Genomic DNA, 23009 nt, shown 5'->3' with positions numbered 1-23009 from the left:
ATCTTCAAAGAAGATAGCTTAACTTCAGTGAAACTTCAGTGAAAATGACTTTCCTTTTCTGAAACAGAAAACTCTTGCATGAATTGAAAACCAACTTAAATGCCTTGATTTACTTAAACCTTTCCCTTCTCCATCATGAAAAGCCTAGTTTCTGTCTTGTTAGAAACAGCCTTTATTTTTGTATGAGGTTTTATCCATGGAGACAACGCCCCCTGCTGTGACAAGTGCTTAATTGCAAAAGTATTTTCCTTTTTTTTTTTTTTTTTTTTTGCTCTCAGAAAGGTTGACTAAAGGTACAATTGTTGAAGTGAAAATGACTTTATTTTGAATATACATATCATTCATTCAGTTTCATTTTTATATTGCATAGCCGTGTATGGAAGTATACAGGGAAAAATAAACAGAAATATCTAGGCATGGAAGTATACAGTCAAAGAAGACATTCAATACATATCCTTGAACAGGCTTAGTAGCGTTGTAGGACAGTATCCATTAGAAAAGAATGGGTTCATGCAAAAAATCTATCCAAACAATGGTAGGCAAGTGCAATCAGTACAAGTTATAGTTTTTTGGGTACAAAAAGTATACATGTTCTTTGGATTGAAAACATAATATAAATGAATGGCTTGGCTTTTATGTCTAAGCCAAAAATCATCTATAGAAGATGTGTGGATGTCACATGTGACAATAATGTGCTTAAGGCCACAGACAGAGGTCACCAGCTGACAAAGAGAATGCTGAGAGGTAGGGCAAGTAAAAAAAGAAGAAAAAAAAAAAAAAAGAAAAGAAAGGAAAGAAAGAAAAAGAAAAAGAAATGCAATAAAACCACCTCTGCCTAAATTAGAAAATAGCAAAGGCATTAAAATGATAACAGCTCTCCATACTATGCTGCATTTCTATTTTCTGTCAAAACAATTCACTGTGAATCACTACAAAGTTCAGTGAATAAGATAAGGCAACACATGTAAAGCCTTGGCATTAGGGCAAGTTTAATTTCCTTTCATTTTACACAGGAGGGGGGAAAAGAATACAGAACTAGAAAATGCACATCTTTCCATTCAACAACACTAATTTTTAAATGTTCATATATACTGTGTTTGGCACAAGAGGGATAGGCACATGAAGATTAATTAAATCTCAAGCTTCCACCTCCAAGATTTTACATATGGAAAGCTAAGCAAAGATAACAGTTCTTTACTGTTTTAAAAATCAAATGCTTAAGCAGGTTTTAAAAATTGAGATGAAAAATATGATAAGGAAAAACAGCAAAGAAAGATACTGAACAAAATCTCCTGGTTTCCTTTACAGTTCCTTTTTTTCCCGTTTATTTTTTCCAAATTGCATTTTACAGCAGAAATGCAGACCACTTAGGATAGCTATGGCTCACTATTGCTTGGTGCTTTCCTCTTAAGACATCATCTTCTTACACTCCACTGAACAGAAAACCATCCCTTCTACTGGCATGAACTTCTGCCCAATGAGACACTTGCTGCAGCAGGAACACAAAAAGCACTCTGTGGACGCATGCCAGCTGAAGTTGTTATAGGTCACTCGCTGCACTTCAGGATCAATGGCATTGTGGCATCCTTGACAAACCTGTTAAGTCAATTACACAAATAAGAGAAGAGGATGAGAGATCAAACTGTGATGGTAACATTGTCATGTAGGAACAAACAACACATTTCTTTCAGGTGGTAAATTTAACTGAGAATGGCCACCTCAAGAATATACAGCTGAGAGTGACCTTCTGGTTAACCTTTTTAGCCAACTTAATTGGGGTCTAAATGTAGAGCACTGTGAGGAATAACAGGTGAAGGCCAAAAGGTGATTTGATGCTTGTAAGATATCCCATGATGTTTGAAGCAGAAAGTCTTGATGGCAAGTTTCAAAGCAGTTTCCTTTCAGCGTATTCTACTAGACTGCATCTTAGTAATTATAAAAAAAAGTCTTACGATTTTTCCTATAATACCAAATGCTGGTGAAGATGTGGAACACCAGGAACTCTTATTCATTACTGGTGGGAATGCGAAATGTATAGCTACTCTGGGAGATAGTTTAACAGTTTCTTAGAAAACTAAACCTACTTTTATCATAAAATCTAAAATTGTGCTCCTTGGTATTTACCTAAAGGAGTTGAAAACTTAGACCCACAAAAACCTGCACATGGATGTTTATAGGATCTTTGTTCATAATTGCCAAAATTTGAAGCAACCAAGATTTCCTTTGGTAGGTGAAGGGATAAATACACTGTGGTACATCCAGACAATGGACTATTAACCAGTGCTAAAAAGATATGAGGTATCAAACCATGAAAAACATGGAGGATTAAATGCATATTGCTGAGTGAAAGAAGCCAGTCTAAAAAAGCAACATACTGTATGATTCCACCTCTATGACATTTGGCAAAGGCAAAACTATGGAGAAAATAAGAAGATTGTGGTTGCCAGGGGTGGGATAGGGAGGTGGGAGAAAGGAACAGGTAGAGCACAGAGGACTTTTAGGTCAGTGAAAACATTCTCAATGATATTATAATGATGGATGTGTGTCATTCGCCTGTTCTACACATTTGTCCAAACCCACAGAATATACAACACCAGGAATGAACCCTGAGGTAAACTACAGACTTTGGGTGATTATGATATGTCAATGTAGATTCATCCTTGGTAAAAAATGTAGCATTCAGGTGAGTGATGTTGATAATGACTGATGTTATATATGTTTGAGCACAGGGGTTACAAAGGAAGTTGCTGGATCTTCCTCTCACTTATGTTTTAAAACTAAAACTGCTCTTAAAAAAATAGTCTTAAAAAAAGATTTTTCCTCACTCTTTAAAGCTTCGAAGTAGTAATTTTACTAGCTTTACCTCTGACACATGAGATTATTAACACCACTAATTTCTAGACAGTATGAAATGAAAATCATGTTCAAGGTAATTAAGGACTCAATTAAAAATACTGACAGTGTTTGAGAATAATTAGTTTGCACTAAAAATATAACTTGTAGTTAACTGGTTTCTGTTCTAAGTCATAATTTATGTATAATCTAATATTGTAAAACATTAATACTTACATTCTTTGTACCATTCAGTGTATGTTATGTACAAATAAATATATGGCATACATGCACATTCACACCCAGACACATACATAATTTTCTCCTTTAGCTGAGCATGTATATGAAGAAAATACATGAACAACCCTCAGTATTATAGGAGAAAACAAAACTACCCTATTAAGACCTCCAAAACACTAGACAGACCATAGGCCTTCTTGTTTATGCATGTTCTGAATGAACGTGACCATCTAAAGGTTTTGTTTTAAGTATTTTTATAACAAGTGAAGAAAGGAACGAATTGTCCTGAATTACATAAAAATGTCTAATCTTCCACACCTTTGGTTTCTTAATGTCTGTCAGGAATCACTGAGAGCTGAAGGTAGGTCATTTAACCTGACCCTCCTTACTTAGGAGACCTTAAAATGTCTCCTAAGAGAGAATCCCAAGAAGGCTTAGCATCATCAGAGCAGAACTTGATGTGGGGCTCGATCCCATGAACTGTGAGATCATGACCTGAGCTGAAACCAAGAGTTGGACGCTGAACCCAACTGAGCCACCCAGATGCCCCTTTCATTTGTGATTTTCAAAAAGAGATAACTACTATTCAATTATATGTAAAATTGGCGGAATTGTTTAGATTAAAAAAAATGAACTATACACTGAATGGTATAGGAATTTAGGGTTAGTGGTTTCGTATAATTTAGTTTTGCTAATAATTTGTCATTCATCCCGAAGTCTGACATTTAGTCCCAGCTAAGGTCTACTGCTCCTAATTTTTCATAAATCTGAAAGTTGCCTAGGCCTCATTGAGGGTCTGGGGATTATGGAAACAATCAGGGGATAATGTGTTTTTCACTTTCTGCTTGGCATTTGATTTTTCTGGGTTCTTAAACCTCTGATATTTCAATTAGTTCTTATATCCTTAAATTTCTCCTACTTCTTTTAGTTTATGTATACACAATGTGAAAAAGCCAATGACACTGGTTGTAATGAGCTCTCTGGCGGGAGGTTCCTGTGAGATCTCAGAGATGTGAATTCAGGGGGTGGCCATTTGAGACCAGAATTCCAGAGACCATGCAGAGACAAACTAGGTGTATTTCCCATTACCCTCTTTCCAAGTTAATTTTTATCTCAGAAATGCCCTGTTTTGAGTTCAGTTCTTGCCTTCAGGTTTATACATAATTTGTTTGTTTGTTTGAAGATTAAAAGATCTTAGCAGGGGCGCCTGGGTGGCTCAGTCGGCTGGGCGTCCGACTTCACCTCAGGTCACGATCTCGCGGTCCGTGAGTTCGAGCCCCGCGTCAGCTCTGGGCTGATGGCTCAGACCTGGAGCCTGCTTCCGATTCTGTGTCTCCCTTTCTCTCTGCCCCTCCCCCGTTCATGCTCTGTCTCTCTCTGTCTCAAAAATAAATAAAACGTTAAAATTAAAAAAAAAAAAAGATCTTAGCAGACTGATGCTCTGAACTAGATAATCTTCAAAATTTTACACCATTTAGTATGTGGCATGGGTAGCTCTTTTTGCCATGTGCTGGCTTGTTCAGGCAATGGAGAGAAATGTTCATTTTACTTTTAGACAAAGGGCAACAGTGCATCTTACTGAGAAAGTAAACTTTCTAAAAGAAATCACACCATATTGTAAACCTAAATAATTTAGACTCTCTCTCTTTTAATAATATCTGTGGTTATTCCTCTCTATTGGTTAGTTACAATATAATGAAGAGAAACTTCTAACAGTTAAATAAAGCAGCTTCATCTATTTAAAGCTTTATTCAGTAAATATTTATTGAGTATCTACTATGCTGTTCTAGTGTTGGAAGTACAAAACAAAACAAACAAAATTTCTGCCCCCATGGGGTCTGCATCCTAGTCCTTGAGATCAAGGTCACACACCCCTACAATAAAATACATATTATGGTAACCCTTTCTTTTCCTTTAGAGAAACTGTAGGAACAAAATTCAGAGAAGCAGTTTTTAGCTAAATTATGTACCAGGCCACATGGTGATTCATTATCTTTTCCCCAAGTACAATGAGGGTCCCTGTTGATCCCAAAGATAATGAGAAATATTAGAACACAAATCAGTCACTCAAACATTTCCTAAGGGCAGACATTAAGGACATGGAAATAAACAGGCAAGCTCTATCCACCAGCTACTTATAGTCTAGGGGAGGAGACAGATGGGTGGTATTACTTACATACAGATGTGACTCATGGGAACACAGAGAGGCATTGTGGCCAGAGAAAAGGGGTGGAGCTTGGGGCAAAAAATCAAGAAAGGTGTTCTAAAAAAAGTTAAGCCTACATCAATTCTGGGGGAATATACAAGCATGTCAGGTAAAATAGGGAATAGGAAGGAGGGTGGATCAGACAAAGGAATTAGTGTGAATAGAAGACCAAGAACAGTGTAAAAACTAGAAAATGAGTAACTTTGTGTTAGATAACTAGTAGAAGAGGCTGGACAGGCAAGAAAGGGCTAGATCTGTTAAGAAAAGGCTTGATGATTATGTTTGCATTTCAGAAAGATTATCTTCCATCATAACAGAAGGTGGCTTTGCACAAGGTGAAGAATGGAAGTGGGGAGACCAAATTCGAGGTCACTACAATAATCCGAATGACAAAAAATAAAGGTCTGATGTTGAGTAGTTGTAACTGTGAGGATCTGAGATTTACTGATAAGGCAGAATTGACAGAAAATGATGGACTATACTTGGGAATGTATAAAGGTTGAAAATTTTGGCACTGGCATCAAAACTAGTTATTTTATTTTCCGTAGTATCACACTCCTGGAATGATATAAATATTTCATTCTATTCTTTTATGCTTTACTTGATAGCTCATGGGAGTCTTTAGCTAGTACATATTTTCCTGCTTATAAAGAAGTAAATGTCTATCATTTTAATACCGCTGGATTAAAGGGTTTACCATATATGGTCAATTTTCTTTATATACTCTTTATCTAAATTACTTATCTCTTGGCCATCATGCAATAGCAGCTCTGTGTAAGCAGGATAGAGCTAAGAAAAAATATATATTTATTTTTTATGTATTTTTATATTATATTTTATAAATATATTTATATTTTAAGTATATTTATCATTAAATATTTGAATGTTTGGCTGATGCAAATAAATCTAAACATACAGGTCAAATTTTGTTATACTAAATCAATTTGCAATGAGGGTTTTAGAACTAGGCATTGTACAATCTCCAGGTTAAAAATAAAAAATGAAGCCTTAGTGGGGGCTTTAGGAACATGAACAGAAATCATAAACACTCAAATACAGCTAAGGAATATGAACAGCCCCTAAAAATATTAATGTAAATGATTCTGATCTATATGATGAGAATCAATCAATCTCATTCCCATTAAAGAACTATTTTTTAGTGGGGATTTGATTACTAAGTAGTGCTTATAATCTACAGAATATACTGTACAGGTAGAAATCTTGAGGTAGCTCACAGTGAATGTATGTATTGTTTTTGAATTACCTGAAATTTAACACCCTGTGGTAGGGATTACATGTTTCCTATTTAAGGGTATTACCATCTGTTTCTCATTTGTGAGAGGGTCAAATAAAGGCATAATGTAAAGTCCTAAAGCAGGTCAAGGCGACCATATGCCTAGAATGCTCCTTACCACAGCATGATTCTTCACATAGCAGGGCTTACACACGGGCTTGTCATTGACCATCACGTATATTTCCCCAGCTAGGATGTTGTCACAGTCAAAGCAGCAGAAGTGTTTCAAATGCCAATTTTGGTTTTCTGCCTGGGTGTACTCATTGCTGAATATTAACTGAAAAGAGGGCAAAAATAAGATGAATCATATATTTTCCTTTTTGGTACAAACGACAACGCCAGTTTCTTTAGATCAATAAAGGTTTTAGATCCACAGATAATATCAACCTACTTTCCTGGGCTCAAAGTCTAAAAATAACCTAAAGCTTACACTCGGCTTATTATTTAGTTTAGCACAAATCAATCTTTTTTGTTTCTAGACGGTCTTTCATTAGTCAACACAATTAACACGGTCACTCAGAATGACTGAAGTTAAAAGATTTTCTTTTCCACTCATCTCCTCTGCATGTAAATAAAGCAACTGATGCTTGGTTAATTCATGTCACCTTTCTGCTAAGGATGGCCTTGTTAGATGGTAAGGGGACTCTATGGAGGTACAAGAAGTAGCCTGCCTGCGGTGGCCGCAGAGAACATACCTCATCACAGCCAGCACATCGTGGTTTCTCACTGTCACAGTAATGTCTGCCACAGTATAGCTTCCCATTCTTCCAGAAATAAATCATGTCGACCAGGAGTTCCTGGCAGGCACTGCAGACGAAACAAGCCGGGTGCCACAGTTTATCATAGCCGGCTCTTTCAGCGTAGATGGCTGGGTCACCCTCCTTCATACTCAGTTTGCAGCAGTAGCAGGACTGAAAGGGAAGCCATCCAAAACAATCTGGTCATCGTAACCTGGGCATTTCTTATCATCAGTTTACCAGGAATTCGGAGAAAAAATTTACAAGAGAGATGATTTCTACTATAGTAATTGGTCCATGGAGACAACCAGGTGTTCTTACTTCCAGGAAGTGGGCTCCCTTGGCTTCCTCCAGTCTCTTCAAACCTAATTTTTGTGCCCTGCTGGTAACAGAGCACTGTTTCTTGAATTAAAGTCACTTACAGAAAAGGGCTAACAGTAATTTTCACCACAATTTTTAAGGCGTTCTCTCAAAATGATTACCTTAGAGCTTATTATTACCTTTTCTTGCTAAGCCTTATTGGTTGGATCTATGGGAAATATATTACAGTAAGTTTGGCTCTTACTTTTTGTTCATCTGTATCATAATTCTCTTCTACTTTCAAGGCATAAAAAAAAGACTTCAATTTCTCTAAGAGATTTTTTAAAAATATGATTGACTATATAGTTGACCCTTGGACAACACAGGGGTTAGGGGTGCTGACTCCCCAATGCAGTAAAAAATCCATGAATAACTTTCTTTTCCACGTATAAATTTTGACTTCCTCAAAACTTAACTACTAAGAGTCTACTGTTGACTGGAAGCCTTAAAATGGTCCATTAACACATATTTTGTATGTTATATGTATTATATAATGTATTCTTACAATAAACTAAACTAGAAAAAAGAAATTATTAAGAAAATCCTATGGAAGAGAAAATACATTTATAGTACTATATTGTATTAATTAAAAAAATCTGTGATAAGTGGACATGCACAGTTCAAACCCATTTTTCAGGGTCAACTGTATACTCACATAAATTTAAATTTGAATTTTAGGCATGTTCTCACAAACAAAACTGAGTTAACCAAAGCATATATTATTCTTGTTTGTGGGAAGAGATAAACAATTAACACCAAAATTATGTTTAGAAATAGATTCTATATTAGTATGTCATATTCCAGCATGACACCAATGCTAACTACCATGTACACATACAACTCCCAATTATCCTTGGCAACAGATAATCAGAAAACCTCGCTTTAGACAGAGGTTTCCAACATGATGATTTGCTAAAATAAACCTAAACTGAATTTTAATTTATTTCCTTCACCTACCCTTTTGGAAAACAGAGGAATGGCTCCTCAAAAAAATGTTCAAAGAAAGGGAAATAACCAGTAAATACGCCAATTAAGCCAATGGTGTGACCTCTCTACTTACATACTGAGTTCTTTTGTGTTCGGCCGATTTGCCCTCCATGGCCCCCACTGCTGCCGTGGTGCTTCTGTCCCCTCCAGGGAGGAGCATTCTGTTGGGGCCCTGCGTGTCCATCTCACGGGGAAGTTTGACATCTCCTACTCCCAGAGCCTCACTCTTATATTTCTTCACAAACTGTTCCATCTCCTTCACCTCTTTGGGAGACAACTCATGGCACTTTGAAGGGTCTTGATCGTGTGCAGGGAGCTGCTTTGCCAGCTGCTTCTTTCGGTACTGTGCCCCCTCTGAGCCTGCCACGGGCTGCTTCTCCTTCGGCAGCATCTGCATGTATTGCCTGGCCTGAGCCACAAGGAGACCAGTGTTAACTGGGAGATGGTCTGGCCATTAGACAAGCAATATTTTATAATACACATCAGAAGAGAGTTATTTAAGAAAGAAAAGTGTTTTATCCATTTGTAACAGTCTTCGTAATACAAATATGTTGAGATGAAAACACATTCAAAAAAGGTACAGCAAATAGATTTAGTTCAGTAAAAATAAACACATTTTTCTCCATGATATGAAAGTTTTTTTCAGCTTATAAAAGATTTTGCTTACTAATGTCTACTTGAGCTAAATATACAAATGTATATTTGCAAGAGAACATCAATTTTTAGAAGGCACGTTTAGATGTTTAGAATGGCCTGTATAGATCAACAGTGTTTTCACCATTATAAAAAATATTATCACAAGGTTCACTTGAATGATTTTAACTAATCTTCTTAAAAGACTTCCAAATGTCATATTTAGTTGTTATTAACAGTAAAGGGAGTTTGACACAAAATTGCCCTTTTTTGGCCTTACATAGTAAAATATACTGTTTAACATTGTTTCATTCTAAAAAAAAATGACAGAAAATTCTATTCTTTACACATTCCTCGCTATCTTAAGAGAAATCTTCTCAAGAGTAAGCTAGAAGTTATTAGATTTATACAAAACATCTGTTTTCATCTAATTATTAAGAATGTCAGACCATTCGCTCAAAAAGATTAACATATCTAAGTAGTCAAGAAATTCTATAAAGTATCTAATCTTAGTTTTAAAAAACCAATAGCAGTTGGAAGTCAAAGTAACGAGAACCCCAGAAAAATAATGGACTTGGGGTTGATTAGCTCACTAAAGGACTGCCCTAAATAAGTAGCCTCAGAACTTTAACAAAGAGATGGCCCTTCCCCTTATTATTTACCAATGCCTGATTCTGGACAGGAGGAGCCCACTCGTAGGTAACTGTATTGATGGAGACATTCTTCTTGGCAGCAACTGGATTGGTCAGTATCATAACATTGCGTTTATACATGGGAATTCCATCTGTTTTTAGCTTGGCAATCAGGGTGGTATATTTGGTGTCTTCAAAAAGTTTTCCCACTTTTCGATCCTCTTCATTGCTCAAGAGGACGTCATGCTCTTCCTGGCCACACTTGCAGTTACGACATATTTTTCTATAAGTTTGGAGATAAGTAAGCAATAACTAATTATACCTAATCAATAAGTAAATATACTCAAATATTTATAGTTTATAAAATATTTTTATATGCATTCCATATAATGGTACAGAAAGGCAAGCCACTGGGTGGGGATTCTAAGTACCCATCCATAAATTTAAGCAAGGAAACATAAAAATGTACCTTCACTTTATAAAACCTTAAAAAGTTAGGTTTTGATTAAGTGTATGCTCAAGGGGGCATGTCTGAACATTCCTCATTTTCTTAAATAGATAAGTAAATAATATCACCAAAACACTATCATAGAAAGAGGTTTCATATTTTATTGCATGGTAACATTTATTTCATAGTCATTACCCAAGTTTTTTTGTTTTTTTGTTTTTTTTTAAGTGAGAGGGAGGCTGATATAACTTTTCTGATTAAGGACTATTATCCTAGATTTAGCTTTAGCTTTCCTCATTTCCTTTCCTGTCCCCTTTCTATTTCCTTTCCTCTCCTTTTTCATTTCCTGTTTCCTTTTTCCTTTCTCTTTCTTTCCTTTCCTTTCTTTTACTTCTTCAAACATTCAGTGACCACTTACTATGTGCTTTCTTATGTATAAAAAAAAAAGATAAATGAAAGTCTCTGGACTTTTCAAAAAATGAAATGAAAGATACCACTAAATGAAAGACACCGCTCCCCTTCCCCAATCTGGTCTAGCAGGTAATCATTCTTTAATGCAACATATATGAGTGTCCATGTGCTAAACAATGTACTTTATTGATATGCCCTATTACTGCATTTGTGATAGGAAAGAAAAGTACAAGGCACTTTGAGAGGGTATAATTTTGACTTGGAACTGGTGAGAAAAGGACTCCATAAAAACAAATTCCATAAGAAAGTAATATATTTAGGTTGAGGTCTGAAGGATGTATAAAACAAGCATGAAATATGTTTGTGTGTGTGTGTGTGTGTGTGTGTGTGTGTGTGTGTATTTGAGATGGGGTAAAGAAAGAAGAAGAAAAGCCTCCAAATATTGAGTAGAAAGAGTATTTGTGGTGGTCCTGAATTAGGAAAGAGCTTGTGCCCTTAGGTCCCATGGTCTGAGAGGGCTGGTATGATTGCAGTGAGGTAAATAAATGGGGAGTGACAAGGTTGGAGAGGTAGGCAGGCATGAGATCATGCAGGGACTTGTAGGATACATTAAAGAATTTGGCTTTCACTCTAAGAATAAGCAGGAGGCACTGAAGGCTTTTAGGTAATGGATAACACAATTGGATCTGTAATACTTATAATATGGAAAATGGGTTAGGGGTAGACATAATTGGAAGTAGGGAGACCAATTAACATGTCAGTGGTGCATCCGGTTTGCAATGGCATGGTTCTAAGTAACAGGGACTACTTCACAAGTGGAATTTATATCTTGGATGGTTATTGTTGTAGTCTACATAAGATGTGTTATAGCTTGTACTAGAGTATTTAACAGTGCAGATTAAAAAAAAAAAAGTAACAGATTTAAGATCTCCTTGAATGTAAAACTGACTAAACTTTGTGGTTCATTTGGATGTAGTGATGGTAAAGGGAAGGCCCAGTCTGTCAAAAAATGAACCCAGGTTTCCAAGATGAGTAAGCTGGTAGAAGAAATGTAACTTATTAAGACAATAAATGTAAAAGAAGAATAGATCTTAGGTATTAGGGGAAGATTGATGAAAGTCCTCCAAAATTCAACTACTGAGAAGTTTGAAATGCCTATGAAACAGTATAAAGGTATCAAGTAGATTGTAGGATATAGAGATCTAGTGTTAAAAACTGTAGCCTGGTAGAAAATATAAATTTGGGAATCAGGGTATGACACATTTGCATATAAGTTGAATAGATCACTTTCATCTCCTGGGCAAGAATAGAGGGAAAAGGTAGAGGACTGGAGGAAGGAAGGAGCCTGGCAAAGAAGCAGAAGCTGGAGAAGGTGACAGAGGAAAACAGTGAAGTAGAGAGATTTTGTGGTGTTAAAAACCTAAGCTGGAAGTAAATATAGGGCAAAAAGAATATATAAATCAGAGGGAGGAGGTGAGAGTTTTAAAAGCCATTCGAATATTCTTACATTGTTCAGGAAGATATTGAAGAGGTAGATTAACATTAGATGTTGTTAAAGCATGTGTTTTAAACTATCTAGAAAACTAAAGAAGGAAATACTACATATAATTTCAAACATATAGAGAAAATGGAATGACAATATAAAACTCAATTAAACAGAAGGCAGTAAGAGAGGAGGAAAAAAGAAACTTAGGACATTAGGACATTTAGAAAGCACAAATTAAGATGGTTGATATAATCCAAATATACCGAAAGTCACAATAAACAGACTCAATTCTCCAGTTAAAAGACAAAGGATTTCAGACTGGATAATACAACAAAATCAAACTATACACAACTCGGAAGAAACACTTAAAATTTAAGGACACAGAAAGGATGAAAGTGTAAAGACGTAAAAAGATACATCAGGCAAATACCAACAAAAAGTAAGTTAGGCATCTGTATTAAAATCATGCACTTTGGACTTTAATGCTTTCATTTAATCTGTAGTAAAGAGTGTGCCTACATAGTGACAGAAGTTTAAAATCACCTCTATGATGTAACGATTCTAAAATTAATATAGTCTAATAACCTAAATTCTAATTATATAAGCAAGACACCAAAACTTTAAGAAATAGACAAACTTATTATAGTAATGTTAAAAAATTAGATATAAAGATTTGAGTAACACAATAAGCCTGATCAAGCAGACACATAAAAAATATCTTATCCAGTGACTGGGGAACACATTCTTTTGGGGAACATTTGAAACACTTCAGAAAACTGAACACATACTGTGCCATAGACAAAGTCTCAAATGCCCAGGAGGGGGCGCCTGCGTGGCTCAGTCAGTTGAGTTTCTGACGTCAGCTCAGGTCATGATGTCATCGTTCATGAGTTCAAGCCCCATATCAGACTCTGTGCTGACAGCTCAGAGCCTGAAGCCTGCTTCGGATTCTGCGTCTCCCTCTCTCTCTGCCCCTCCCCCACTCACGCTCTGTTTCTCTCTCAAAAATAAACAAACATTTAAAAAATAAAAAAATAAAAAAAAAATAAATGCCCAAGGAATCACCATCAACCACATTATCTGAACAGAATATAATTATGCTAGACATCAACAGCAAAAAAGTAACTAGAAAGTAATTTTGGGGTGCCTGGGTGGCTCAGTTAAGCATCCGACTTCAGCTCAGGACACGATCTTACGGTTCGTGGGTTTGACCCCCACATTAGGCTCTGTGCTGACAGCATGGGGCCTGCTTGGGATTCTCTGTCTCCCTCCCTCTCTGCCCCTCCCCTGATCTCTCTCTCTTTCTCTTTTTGTCTCTCTCTCAAAATAAATAAACTTAAAAAAAAGAAAATACTTTTAAAAGACTCCTTAAAAATTTAATATTGAAACAATCACAATAGAAATGAAAAGAAATAGCATTTTTGGGAAAAAAGAAAACAAAACTATTACTTCTTGAAATGCAGAACACAACTAAAGGGGTGCTTAGGACAAAAGGGACAGCTAACATGCTCAAGTTAGAAAGAAGAGAGAATAAAATTAATTAACTCAGGAAGTTAAAAAAAAAAATTAGAAAAAATAAGCCTGAAGTACATGGAAGGAAAATAAAGATAACAGCAGAAACTAATAAAGCAAATGTTTGCTTCTTGTAAGATGCAGGAAAAAAAACATTCAATACATTTCAACATCCCTTCTGATTATATTTTGTTTATTCATTTTAGCTATAGAAGGAAACTAGACAGGATTTTGGAAAGGGTTTCTGGAAAAAAGCTCAAACTCAGCACACATCATTAGTGCATTCATTTTAGGATGTGAAGCGAGGAAGCAACCTTGCCATCACTTCATTCACATAGTCCTGTGGGTACTAATCAGAGAAGTAAGAAAAATCAAAGAAATAGAAGTTATAAGGATTCATCAGAAAGGAAAAGTTAAACTGTTGTTAATCACAGATGCAATGATTGATCATACAAATGTATTAACATCAGTAAGAGTTTAAGAAGCACTCTGGATTTAAAATAAATAAAATTGGATTTCTCTACACCAAAAAAACTAGGAAAAACAACTAAATATTTATTAGATTGATCTCTTTACTAGATAACAAATTATTAAATAATTACAGATTTTTGTGTCCTGTTTTCTTAAGGTGAGGTGTCCAAACCAAAAATATCAGATCTGACATGTGCAGTCCCAGAAAGAGATTGAGACAGAGAGGGACAGAGTCAGAGATATGAAGGCTAGGGGGGCAAACTAATTTCCTTGTGCACAAATTGGTCAGAAATCTTTATTTGGTAAGCATCTGAAGAGTCTGAAGATTCTAGTTCAGCTATAAAAGACTCTTATATCTGGTTATCTCATACTCCCACCCAGTGGAAAGGAGTATATTGTTCTATTACAGTATGTTCTTCATTCTTGTTCATCAGTTAACAAAAATGATATAATTATTTATAAAACCATCACATTACTTTTGGATCAAGTTTAAAATCATACTTTACTGAGGGGAAAATGGCAGGGTGGGAATTTAGTTCCTAATATAGATAAATAGATCCTTATATGGCTGTGAACTATAGCATGCATCCTAATAATTAGTAAAGTGACTGACTATGGGAGGAAGTAATAATGTTGCAAGGATATGTGATGAAAGGTATGGATTTCCTCTGGAAATGTTTATTATCCAGTTCTATTCCAGAACAACATGTACACCAGAAAATAAGGGGAACTAGATTTTAGAATTTGAAAGACAAAAAAGCACCTAAAAAAAAAAAGCCTTCTGGTTTTCAATTCACAAGCTATGACAAACTGTAACATGAGTAAATAAATTATATTTACTATGAAAATGTTATACATAAAAAGGTATATTAACCAATGATATAAGAGTCATCTCTATACTTTTTCTTATTACTTATATCAGCTATTTTTGGGAGATTTACATTCTGAGAATATATATATTTTCCCCATCTCCCCCCTCACCAACCCAACATACCTTATTAAGCAAGTAAAATCGGTTAAAGCAATATACTAATAGCAGCAGGAAAAAGAAGTTTTCAGCTTTCAAAGTGGGGAAAACCTGATTGATTCATGATAGCTTTTAAAATCACAAATACATTATAAACCCCATCTGCATCCTTGCCGCAACATGGTGGTCTGTGGTAAAGAGCACTTGGCAGGAATGTGACTCAGTAGGGGTGGGATGGTTTTTCAGTTAGAGTTGTCATATGACAACAGCTGGAGTGACCACAACCCTTCCAGACCCCTTACCCTGGAGCTCCATTTTTACAACAAAAAGGGATAGCCACAAACCACAATTCAAGAAAGAAACCTATAAAATCTGGGCCAGGTGCCAGGAACTATCCATTACAGAAACGTATGCTATTTAATACTTAAATCTATGCTATTTACTAGTTTAAAAATTTTTTTTAATAATTAATTTTGGGGGTTTTTAGTCTACAGTGTTTTACGTTTGAATCACCCATATTTAAATTGGAAAACTTTATTTTTACAAATATCTTTTAAGAACTTTTAAACTCATTAGGAAGACATCCTGTAAGTTAATTGAGAGGAAAATTCTGTTGAGGAATTGGGGGATTTTCTTGGTATCCAAGAAAAAGCATAAGAATGAGTAGGATATTTATCACATAATTAATTTCAATCTGAAATAACGCAGATTCCATCCATCCTTAAGAAAATGAAGAACTTTAAAAAACTGGTTTTATGCCAACTTATAACAAGACAACAATGGCATGGGTGAGCACAGTACTCACGTTGCTGGGGTGTGTACAAACATGTATGGTTTGTTTAGTATCTTTCCTCAGATGCTCCACCAGTAATTTTTGATGATATATGCAGACAGATAGCCTGTTTACTACATTTATTTGATAGCAGTTTTGGGGGGAGTTGTAAGTCAGTTACCATACTTAGCACAGTTGCCAAATCTCTAAATCTTCTAAACTGTCCTAGAGCACTTGTCCCCAAATTCTCCATAGGATGTTAATAAAAGTTATGTGGGGGAAGAAAGAAGGGAGGCGAATTCAGAATTAAGTTTATTTAAAATGATCTTTTTTATGACTTTTTAAAAAGATGCAAATGTAGTCTGAGAGAGTGAGAAGGGGAGGAGGATTATTTGTATGAAAAAGTTCTTTGTAAAAAAAAAGTTGAGCATGTTAACACACACACACGCAAAGGTTAATATGAATGACAAATCAGGACTGTAAACTCAAATTTTTACATTACAACTTCAGATTTCTTGAGTTAAATCCAGGAGAGGGAATGCCAAACTGTACCAAAGGTACTGCCTCAGAAAAATATATAGATTTACAGTTTCAAGCTGAAAGCAGGCAAGAAACTATCCTCCATCCCCAACCCCAAAGAGAAATTATTTTTGTATCACTATTTGTAAAAAAAAAAAAAAAAATATATATATATATATATATATATATATATATATATATATATATTTGTTTTTACAAGGCAAGTAGTAGCAACTGGAGTGCTCTGACATGCTGCCAGCACTCACAGTGATTTAAAGGTATGGTCATGGCACTACTACAAACCATATTTTAAAAGGGCTGGAAGCTGCCCGTTTATAAGAGGGATATACTTATATGGACTTAAGCATGGGCCTCTTGTTACAGAATTCAACACAAGGATTAATCCATTTATGGTGTGGAATTTTTAGTTTTCAGCCAGCCCTAAGCCAATCGGAAATTCTCTGAACAGATGTATGCTATATTCAAGTAACATTTTTCTTTTAAGATGCCACTGTTTTATTAGATGGATTTATGGAAGATAAGACAAAAGAGTAATTTTATTGCTTACGTAATAAATGATCTATTATTCCAAATAATATTACTATACGTTCATATGAAATAATTGATTATAAACTTGAAATCTTGGGTTTGCATCTTAACATTTCATAAATATTTGTTAGCTCTAAATATTACTTTTACTTGACAGTGTGTCCAGAAGATAGTATAGCTCTTATTTGGTAAGTATCAGGCATCCTCAACCTTTTATTTTCTCCTAGTCTTGTAATTATTGATGGAGTGAAGAAAGAGAGTGCTCACAGATAAAGCATCGTTGTCCAAAAAAGACATATGTCACAAAAGCACCACACTATAGAGAAGACAGCCTGGTGCAGTCCAAAGTTCACTGGTCATGAGCGTGTAAACATGGGTTCTAGTTTCTGTTCTGCTGTCTAGAGAGATGGTTGAGGAGGAAGGTTTTGGCAAGCTTTGAGTCCAAATTCTAGCTCTGCCACCTATAAGCCTTGCCTTTGGTAAGTCATTTAACTTCCCTCAGTGTTTGATTTCTCATATATAAAATGGGAATACTATCACTTATCCCAAAGGATAGTATGAAGATTAGTAACAACCAAGTATGTAAAGTGCTATGATAAGCAGAAGTTTAAGACAGCCCCTATGACCTGCATTCTCTGGTGTTAATCTCATGATTATGTTACTATGGTATGGCAAAGAGAAATTATCTAGGTGTGCCAAATCTCATCACATGAGCCCTTAAAAAACATAAGTTTTCTCTGGCTGGGAGCAGAAGAGGAAGTCGGAGAGATTTAAGGCACAGAAAGGATTCCAAGCACGTTATTGACTTTGAAGACAGAGATGGCCATGTGCCAAGGAATGTGAGTGGCTTCTAGAAGCTGGGAACAGCCCCTGACTGACAGCCAGCAAATAAACAGGGACCTCATGCCTGCAACCACAGGAAATGAAGGAAGTGAGTTCTACCAACATTACAAATGAGTCTGGAAGCAGATTCTTCTCCCAATTTCCAGATTAGACCTCAATCTGGCCAAAACCTTGATTTCAGCCTTTTGAAATCCTAAGCAGAGGATCCAGTTAAGCCTGCCTTGACTTCTGACCTAATGCATAAATGGATGTTTAGTCAATTAATAGGTGTTGTTTTAACCTGCTAATTTGGAGTAATTTGTTGTGCAGCATAGAAAATCATTACAAGTGCTTATTAGCATGTGACACATAGGAAATTTTTATAAATTATATTTCTTATTAATAATTATTAGGCTCAAATAAGTCATTTTCACTTCCTTGGGTTTTAGGTCGTTGATCTATAAAATGAGGTTTGGCTAACTGAGTTCCAAGTTTTACTCTAAACTTCCGTAAGTTTAAGAATTTATTTTTAGTTTTTTATAACTGTTGTGACACACCTTGACAGGCAGTCATGCCTACTGAATCTCTTCCATTCACTCTTTACATTCATTCCGCACCCTTTTGCACGGTACCCTGGGCCATGCTATAGGAGGCTGACCCCTAAGGACTGCAGCAGTGGGCTACCTTGTCCCCAGCAATGGAAGATGCCAACAGGAAATCTGAATGATGAAGATAGTAAGGTCTTATTTATTTGCTGGCTCCTACAAATATATAAGGTGCCAAGGCCAAAAATGACCCTTTACTTGGGGGTATGCAGAAGTAGGAAGAGGGTGGTAAGGACTGAATTGTGTCCCCCCAAATTCATATGTTGTAGCTCTAACCCTCCATGTGACTGTATTTGTAGATAGAGCTTTTAGAAGATAAAGTTAAATGAGGTCATAAGAGTAGGGTCCTAATCTGATAGGACTGGTGGCCTTCAAGAAGAAGAGAGAAGATATCTTTCTCTCTCCATATGCACGCACGGAGAAAAGGACATGTGAGGACACAGAGAGAAGCTGGCCATCTGCAAACCAGGAAGAGGTTTCTTACCAGAACCCAACCATGCTGATACTGAACTTCTTGAACTTCTGGCCTCCAGAACTAGAAGACAATAAATATCTGTTGTTTAACCCACCCAGTCTATGGTATTTTGCTATGGAAGCCTGAGCTAATACAGGGATCAAGGAAGAGTTCTCAGAGGTAATGCTTGACAGAGACTTGAAGAATAGGAAGGACTTTTGTTTCATCATAGTGAAATGTAGGGTTTTTCCAACTGAATGAAACATACCAAAAAACACACAAGTTCCAGGGAGCAGTATATATCTCAGCAGTTAAAACAGAGGCTACTTGGAAGAGAAGTGGGAGAGGAGACTGGACAAGCAAGCAGGAGTAGAAAGCAGTGAGGGTTCTTAAGCTATTGGGAAGTACACAACAGTATCCATTTTCAAGACCATTCTTGTGGCTGAATAGAAGTCAGGCTGGTAAAATGTGGAGAATAATTTAACTCTGATTTTCACAATGTGCCCCATGAAGCCCTTAGAGTCTTAGAAGTCAAGGGTTACCATGAAGATAGAGGAGGAAGCTAAGTGGACAGGATCCTGGGACTCCATGTCCACTGCAGTCACAGCAGTCTGTGGCCTTGGACCAGACCTGGGATCTTCATTACACTCAAGACAACCAGACTTTTGCTTCAAAGACTGTACTGAAAACCAGACTTTTACTTCAAAGACTGTACTGAAAATGGCTATCTGGAGGTCAAAAGCACCTGCCCTCCAGCCTTCCAGCTATGGTGAAAAATTCAGAGAATTACCAAGAATTCTGAGGGAGAGATGTGTCCAGATTCATGCCAGGAAGAAGACAGATTTACTAAGTAATACCACCTGGATGAAGCATATAAACTCAAGCTAGGTTGGAGGCTGTGGCAAAACCATAGTCTTTTATGGCTCTTAACAGATTCTCAGAGTCTATCAAGGTAAGTAAATGAAAAAAATTAAAATTAAAAAGTGATTTTCATGCCACAGAAATCTGCTCTTCTCTGACATTTTTTTAAATCTGAAAATCTCAGATTATAGTGATCTGTAATAAAAAAAATATATAGCACAAACAATAATTACTCTAAACCAACCTTCTGCTTTAGAGAAAAGATGCTATCACTTAGGAATGAGCTTTAAAAATCTCATTAGCAGTTTTTGGCAACTGTATGGTCAAACTAAAAAGGTTTTTAAAGGTTTTTTAAGATTTTTAAAGATTTACAGTTAGAACCATGCCCAGCAGAGGGCACTGCAACTCTCTCCACAGCCCACTGTGAGCACCACTGAATGGTGTGCACATCAGGAGCTGAAATATTCTAGTCCATGAAAACTATTTTGTGTCTAGTGACTTAATGTTTCAGAACCACAACAGACATGTTGCCTAACTTCTATGTCCCTAAAAAGGTGGCACAGGGAAGATCCATGAAAGTCTTGTAATTAAAAAACTCCCTGAAGATAGAGCTTTATTTGTAGCTCCCTACAAATAAAGAACTGTACCATCATTTCTGCATGGGCTGAGGTTTCCACTACCTTCATTATTTAAAACAACTGCCGTTGTTTCCTAAAACTTGCTAAATAAACTAGCTTTTAAAAGAACCTAATATCTCAAATTTTAATTGTTTATATTCTCCTATAACTTACATTGTACACAATCCCAATAGCTGATGAAATTTTTTATTCTAGGGAGTTTTCCATGGAAATATGCAGCACAGAAATTGTTCTCGAGTGAGACTTATTCTAACCAGGCATCTGACATCCTAATAATGTATAGTTGATCACTTTAACGTTTTTCTTCTAACAATGATGTGCTGATTCTAATTTGAACAGACTTAGATCAACTACCATTATAGTCTTGACAGCCATTGATGAACAAAATTTACATTCTTCATAAGAACAGGTTTAAAATACCAATTTTTAGGTTTATATAACATACACTATTACTTTAAAATATGTAAATAAGATCTACACAAAATTCACATTTTGATCCACCAACATTTGTCCTCCATATATTTGAACTTGATACAAGCCAATGATGGCAATGAATTATTTTTTTAATTCAAGTGTTAAAGCTAAAAATTTCGAAGAGTCCTTAGATACCAGTCTATGTCCTGACAACCAGCACATGAGTGCTTAATCATATTTATTGTTTATTGCAAATATATAGGTAAAATGTGCAAAGTTATCAATTTTTAAGAAAAGAATTATAATTAATAAACAGTCCTAGAAGATTACCATAAACTTATCTGCCACTCAGGAAAGAGGCGTAAATTCAGTATTCTAGACTCATAGGAAATCTGAAGGACAGCAAATAAACAATTTCAAATATAGTTACGATGGTCCAATTAGCTCAGTCACACTTAATGGTAGGAAAACAGAATAGCTTTAGCCTTTATTTTTTAGAAAAGAATATGACAGATCTACAACTTAACAACCATGCTAGAGAATTTATAAGAGATCTCCACTGTCTGAGGAAGCAGTGCCAAAGAGCAGAAATTACTAATGTGGCTGTCATTTTCAAAACATTACCTCCAGAAGTGTAGTTCGAATCCTTCACATTTTTCTTTGCATTTTAAACAGGGAGCTCCAAATCCTTGCTCATGACCTAAGCCCATCTGTTAAGTAGAAAACAATGTGTGTTATAACATTTTTTAAAAATCTAAAAAATTCAATAAACTGTCCTTCTAATTCTACTAACCACTCCTGTTTTTTTTTTTAAATTAAAATTTTTTAAGATTTCTTAAAATTTAAATCCAAGTTAGCTAACACATAGCGTAATAATGACTTCAGGAATAGAATTTACTGATTCATCACTTACATATAACACCCAGTGCTCATCCCAACAAGTGTCCTCCTTAATGCCCATTACCCATTTAGCCCATTCCCCCCACCCAATACTGCTCCAGCAACCCTCAGTTTGTTCTCTGCATTTAAGAGTCTCTTATGGTTTGTCTCCCTCTCTGTATTTATCTTAATTTTGCTTCTCTTCCCCTATGTTTATCTGTTTTGATTCTTAAACTCCACATATGACCACTCCTGTTGATAGAAGTTTCAAACAAATCTTTTATGAGTATCACATTGTTTGGTCAATGAGGACACTTAGGTATGGATATGGGGACTCCAAATACCTACCCAACATACCTTGTATTCTTACTGATTTTTTCATGAAAGGAAAAGCATCAGAATACAACTGTTTAGAGGACTACAAATACTGCAAGTTGCAAAAAGTCATGAATTTATTTCTTTGGTCACTAAATGCCCTGTATGCAATAGGAACAGGGAGTTAAAGAGCCAGAGCTTGGGAAGCAAGCCTGTCCCCAAATGACATATTTTTTTTAGCAAACAAGGAATATAAAAAAGATTTTAGGAATTCTGATTCAAATAATTTTATTTCATTTATTATTTATTATTCATTTATTTTATTAACATATGGTCAATTTTGTTCATTATTTCTATATTTATTACATTCAAAATGCTATTATTTATAAGTATAATAGCAATAACATATGTTGAATGCAAGGAATAGAGGTAAGCACTTATCAAAACCTTATAAAATCTCATAAGCAATATTATTCTCTATTTTAGAGATGACAACTGAAATTCAGGAAGGTTACAGAACTTGCTTAAGACCAACATGTAAATAAATGGTAGAGAAGTGATCTGAGTCCAGGTCTTTCTGACACCAAAGCCTGTGCTTTTATGCCTGGGGTGGGAATGGGGGGGTGTACTACTGCCCTAATTATAACAATCTATTTTTTAATCACAATAAACAACAATCCTTGGGAACTTACTGAGACATGACTTAATAAACAAAAGAGGAAAGAGTGCAGATGAGGGAAGGACCCAAGAAGGCAATGTAAGCTCTTTTACCCAACTATTGATATTAAAGATCAGCCCACTTTATATCATCCCATTGGCAAATCACCAGCGACCAGGCTACTCTGTTTTAAATATCACATCAGTGACTCCCAACAAATTCCTTAGCAGCTAGTGCCTGGGGTAAGAGTTCAAGCTGGACAAACAATAGATTTTCTACCATGACACCCTTTTGTAACTTTGCCAAG

General features: G+C 35.8%; 1 protein-coding gene across 2 annotated transcripts in view; it reads right to left on the bottom strand.

Annotated features, from left to right (window-relative positions):
- Positions 1-965: 965 nt before the first annotated feature.
- Positions 966-23009, bottom strand: part of TES (testin LIM domain protein) — a 45377-nt gene continuing 23333 nt past the window's right edge. For both annotated transcript variants that reach the window (XM_045495385.1, XM_045495384.1), the window contains 6 exons: positions 21475-21560; positions 9952-10204; positions 8730-9065; positions 7268-7483; positions 6691-6849; positions 966-1596 (listed from right to left, as the gene is read on the bottom strand). In XM_045495385.1, coding sequence (XP_045351341.1) covers positions 1408-1596; positions 6691-6849; positions 7268-7483; positions 8730-9065; positions 9952-10204; positions 21475-21560 — 1239 coding nt within the window. In that variant the 3' untranslated portion in view covers positions 966-1407. The remainder of the gene's footprint in view (positions 1597-6690; positions 6850-7267; positions 7484-8729; positions 9066-9951; positions 10205-21474; positions 21561-23009) is intronic.

This window comes from Leopardus geoffroyi, chromosome A2 (genome assembly GCF_018350155.1).
Source record: "Leopardus geoffroyi isolate Oge1 chromosome A2, O.geoffroyi_Oge1_pat1.0, whole genome shotgun sequence".
Lineage (NCBI taxonomy): Eukaryota > Metazoa > Chordata > Mammalia > Carnivora > Felidae > Leopardus > Leopardus geoffroyi.
Note: the sequence above shows the minus strand (reverse complement) of the source record. Positions and strands in the feature narration are given on the sequence as shown.